The following is a 5,088-nucleotide window of genomic DNA, read 5'->3' as shown; positions in this document are numbered from 1 at the left end:
GGGGTGGTGGCCGTACTGGACAGCGTGGTGCAGGGCACGGGCCCGGCCTGCGAGCGCAAGCGCAACCTCCAGGTGCGTTGGGGCAAGGGGCGCAGGGGGAGAGGTGAGTGAGGGACCCAGGTGCAGAGATGCACAAACCCGGGACTAGGGAGCGAGTGGCACAGGTGTGCGGTGGGTGCGATCCAGGGGCCGGTGGCAGAGGGTTACTGGTGAGGCAGGCGCGTGCTAGAGGCCACAGCGCTGCACTAATGGCCCTGCAGTTGAGGGAGAGTGGTGACAGGTCTGTGTGCTACTGGCCGGGGGCCTGCAGCAGGTGGAGTGCTGCAGAGGAAGCGTGTTTAGAGTAAACGCTGAATGAGGCCATGGTTAGCAAAAAAGTGTGTGCCAAAGCCAACTTTATTTTATTTTTTAGATAAGATCTTGTTGTGTAGTTCAGGCTGTCCTTGAACTCACTATGTAGCCCAGGATGCCCTCAAACTCCCAGTGATCCTCCTGCCTCAGCTTCCTGAGTGCTGGGATTATGGGTATGTGCCACCATGACTGGCTAAGTTTTTACTCCTTTAGCAAATATTTACTAGTGTTTCGTCTGCCAGGCATGGCAGAGGTGGGGTAAACAGTAGTACCTGTGAGGTACCTGTCACACACAGGAAATGTCACAGGTCTCAGTGCCCACAGCTGCCTTCAGACCCCATCCCTGGCACGGGTTAAGTGCCTTGCCCGATCACACAGCCAGCAAGGCAGAGAGGGATTTGGAGGCAGCTATCCTGCCTTGGCCTCCAAGTTGTGCTGAGGTTGCCTTGCTGAGGCTGGGCAATGCGTATGTTGGGAGGGGGATGTATAGTTGGGGGGGGTGCTGGTGGCAATCAGGGAAATGGAGAGATCACAGTGGGTGAGGGGCACAGCTGTCCCAGGCTGGGTTGAACAGGGGCAGGAGGGCTATTATGGGTCAGATGTGTTGGTCTTGGGCACTGTGACTGAGTGGTGCCAGAGGGGCCTTGTGGGAGTTCCCCGTAAAGTGTCACTCCTCCCTATGGCCTGTGGATCCCCATGTTTTTCCCTGAGCCCCAGGTGATACCCAGACTCAGCAGAATGAGGAACCCAGCCTGACCTCTGAGGTCCCTGAAGGTCCCTGATTAATAATTCCTGCTATGGGCATGCCCACCTCGGACTCACACATTCCTTCTTCCATCGACCTGTGGGCCCCTGAAATAAAGGTCGGGTGGATGATGGGCAGTCCTGGAAGCGCTCCTCCCCTGGGCAAGGATCAAGGCTGTGTGTGAGGGGAAAGGGACAGGGCCAGCCACCAGGAGGCTGGGCTGGGGGCCTGGGACTAGAGACATGGTGAAAGGAGGGGAGGCCAGGTTGAGGCCACCCCAGGGGGCTGCAGCAAGCCTGAGCCTGGGGAGCCCTCCTTGGCCACTGCCACCCCTCCCCCTCTGGCAAGAGCCGTCCCGGTTCCCACGGTCTGTCCCCTCCCATCCTTCCCCTCCCAGCCCCTGCAGTGACTCACACTGCCAAAGGCGGCTGTGCTTTCTCCCCTTCTCCCCAGGGCAGGGCCTCTCCAGGGACAGAGCCCAGGATGGCAGCCAAAGCCTCCTCCTCACCCGAGGCCACAGAGATGTGGTCGAAGCTCTCTCTGAGTGCCCCTCCCCCATGGGCCCAAGTCTGTGCCTCCGGTATGCACCGGTGGAGATCCCACTGGGAGTGACAGCTGCCGTCCCTAAACTGCAGGCTAAGGGCTCAGACTTTGCCCTGGGTTCAGATCCCAGCCACACTTCCTGGCCACACTTCCTCAGGCCAGCACGAGGACTTCTCTGTGCTTCACGTTACCTCATCTGTTAAACGAGGACAGTAGAGCCACCCTTACTGCTCGGGGTCACCCAGCACCATGGGGGCAGGCTGCATGTGACTCCTGTCCCCCAAAGTCCTCAGCCTCCAAGTGACCACATGTTGTGTATTTAGATTAGAAGGAGCAGGGGCACAGACGCCAGCGTCGCCCTGCAAGGTGTCTTTTTATAGTGAAGATAGCTCCGTGGCAACTCTCTCTGACATGCGGTGGGTGGGTGGGTTGGCGTGTGGTAGGAAGGTGTTTTCTGTACCGGTTTAGGGTCTGAAATGCCAGGTGGGAGTGGAGGGGGAGCTTGCAGAATGGCTCTGTATTGAGCCCTGGGCTGGGGCCAGAAGAAAGCTTCCTGGAGCTGAGCATTGCTGGCAGAGACCTCTGGAGGGATTTTGGGACAATCAGGGCTGACCCACACCCCGTGGTGGGGAAACTGAGGCCCAAGAGGGCAACACAGCTGTGTAAGGGAAGTCAGGATCCAGACTGGCTGGAGTCTATTGCCAGGCCCTGGAGGTGGATCACTCGCTAGTTGTGACCCTGGGCTTCCTGCTCTTTGAGTGCTCTCGGGCTGGGACATAGGGACTTGGAGCTCCTTCAGGTTAGTCTGGGCCGATGCAGCCTCCTGAGGACATCGGAGGCCAGAAGAGCCATGTGGCTATCATCTCTGAGCCCCCAGGAGGAGGGAGTGCCTTGGCCCTTTGGGTATGCAAGTGTCAGGTCCTTTTACACACCCACAGCAGAGTCCTGACCAGCCCAGGTCTGCAGTGCCCCTCAACCCTGGGATGGGTGGCCATCATCCTTGGACACCTAAGTTCCCCCACCCCAAGGCCTTCCTAGCCGAGCCCTCAGCAGCTCACATACCCTCGGGCCTCTGTGTCCTGGGTTCTGGGTCCTGGTGGCTTTAGGGGAACAGAGCAGAGGGAGGGCCGCAGCCACCAGCAGGCCACTGCCCATATCACCATCACCATCACCTGATCTGTGTGCCCCATGTGCCCTGTGAAGCTCTATATTTGCAGGCTGTCCTTCCATCCCCTGGACAGCAAGTGACTTGCACAGCAGAGGCTTAGGGAGTTAAGGGACTTGCTGGGGTCACACAAGAGACAAAGGTGGACCTCTCAGGAGGCCCCATCTGTCACCTTTACTCCCTGGCTTCTGACACCACTGCCCAGGGGGCCGGCAGGAGGCAATGGGTTCATTGGACTTGGATAGAGCTCCAGGCAGGCCTGGCCCTGTGCCACCAGGCTGACACCATAAGTCAGTCCTGTGGGGTGCGGATGCCCCAGATCCATTAGGGCACTGCACTCTGATTGGATGGGTGAATAATGAGGTGGCCGCCTTGGGGTGGAGCTGGGGAGGGAGGGACAAGGACAGAAACCTTGTGGGCACCACAGGAAGTGCTGCTTACCCCTGGTGTGGGACCCCAGAGTGGAGCCCAGAGTGGAGCCCATCCTGCCCCCTCCAAGGTGGCACACAGTAGGCCCAGCTCCCCCTGTGCCTCAGTTTACCCTCAGTAGAGCCAAAGTGTTCCAGGAGCAGCATGTGCCAAGGTGGGAGCAGACCTTACAGGTGGATGTTCTGAGGCATTGCACCTCTGACCTGGCCCTGTCCTATCCAGTCCCTGCCTGCTTCCTGGTTCTGGCCCAGTGGAGGAGGAGCCGAGTTCCCTCAGGTCTTGGTCCCAGTCAGGAGCCCATCTTGATAGAGCAGTGGACCTGGACAAGGGTCCTGAGACAGACCCAGAGGTCAGAGCCGACTTGGCACAGGCCAGGGAGTCAAGAATGGGCTTCTGTGGAGAGCACTAGGGAGCCATCGAAAGCTGTTGAGCTGCAGAGGGGCCACGACCTACTTTGCAAGTTTTTTTAAAAAGTATTTTTATTTGGAGATAATTTTAGATTTACAGGAAAGTTATAAAGATAGCACAGGCAGTTCCTGTGTACCCTCCCCCTGCTCCCCTGCCCCCATCTCGTTACCACGTGACATTCGTCAGAATGAAGAGAACAGCTTTAAACAGGACTGCACTGACTCAGGTTGACGTTACATAGTCCTTCCTTCCCGGGGGCCAAATTGCCTTCTATGCAGCCCCTGGGACTGGAGGTGCAGCCCCGTGGGGAGCGCCCCACTGGTGTTTGGGAGCAGCTCAGGCCCTCGCCTGCTTGGCCGAGAGGTGTCAGGGCTGCAGCCACTGTAGCCTGGTGGCTTAGCGCCCGCAGCAGACACCAGAAACACCCTGTGGAGCTGCAGCCCTGCTGGCCCTGCTCAGGGTGCCCAGCTGGACGGGAACAGGAGCTCTGCCTGAGCTGGCTCCCTGGGAGGGAAAGACAGTGCAGTTCCGGTCGTAGGATCCATAGTCCTCACTCTGTTGGGGTGCAGACCAGGAGGCTGCCAGCCCCTGGAAGAGGGCGCTCAGAGGAGTGGAAACCTAGCCACTGTATGTCCTTCTCTGGGAGCTGGCACCTGTGTCAGTCACCGTGCAGTCAAACACCTCCCTCAGCGCCGGCACCAGCACAGCTGTGTTGTTTTCAGTCATTCCGCTTGTAAAGGAAGCTGCTGAATACAGTCATTCACACTTCAGTCAAAATTAGACCCCCCGTCCTTAGTAAACACTCGCCCCCGAGCTTAGCCTCCATACCTGGTGAGGCTCAGGCTTGTGCTGCCAGCACCATGGTGTCACAGAGCAGGGAAGTGTCACTCTACAGCCGCATCCCGGAGGTCGGCTGGAAGCTGGCTTGGCGCCCCTGGGAGGAAGGCAGTGTGGGTCTGGACAGTGTGACGTGCAGGGAGACATGTGTGTGTGTGTGTGTGTGTGTGTGTATGTGTGTGACTCTGGAGTGCAGTGTGGAACCTAGCTATAGAGGGGCATTTGTAAATGTTCCGTCACAGGTGGGAGGTGGGAGGTGTTTGAGGGGTTGTGGGGACCAAAGGGTTGGAGCAGAGCAGGGTCATGGCGGCCTGGGGTGCCCAGCTGGGGCCGCAGGGATGTGCAGGGGAGCCTCTGCCCATGCCTGTCCCCTTCCCAGCCTGCAGCCTGGGACGAGCAGCATCATTCAGAGCAGCTGGCGGCTTCTCCTTTAAAAAAATTTTTTTTTAATTTTATTTTTAGGATAAGAAAAAAAAAGTTAGGGGAAGGCTTTTAGAAAATTCCTTCGGTGCAGAATTAATGGCTTGTGAACGTCAGGGCGGGCGGCAGGGCTGGGCCCCAGCCTGTGCCTCTCAAGGCCCACAGGTCACCCCTGAGCCAGCCCCACCTC

General features: G+C 58.4%; 1 protein-coding gene across 1 annotated transcript in view; it reads left to right on the top strand.

Moving 5' to 3' along the window:
• Plxnd1 (plexin D1) overlaps positions 1-5,088 on the top strand; it is a 32,331-nt gene that overhangs the window by 5,797 nt on the left and 21,446 nt on the right. Inside the window, exon 2 of the mRNA XM_010637991.3 lies at positions 1-72. Coding sequence (XP_010636293.2) covers positions 1-72 — 72 coding nt within the window. The remainder of the gene's footprint in view (positions 73-5,088) is intronic.

This window comes from Fukomys damarensis, unplaced genomic scaffold (genome assembly GCF_012274545.1).
Source record: "Fukomys damarensis isolate Sample0158 unplaced genomic scaffold, DMR_v1.0_HiC HiC_scaffold_37, whole genome shotgun sequence".
In the NCBI taxonomy this organism is placed as follows: domain Eukaryota; kingdom Metazoa; phylum Chordata; class Mammalia; order Rodentia; family Bathyergidae; genus Fukomys; species Fukomys damarensis.
This window is presented reverse-complemented; position numbering and strand designations above follow the sequence as displayed.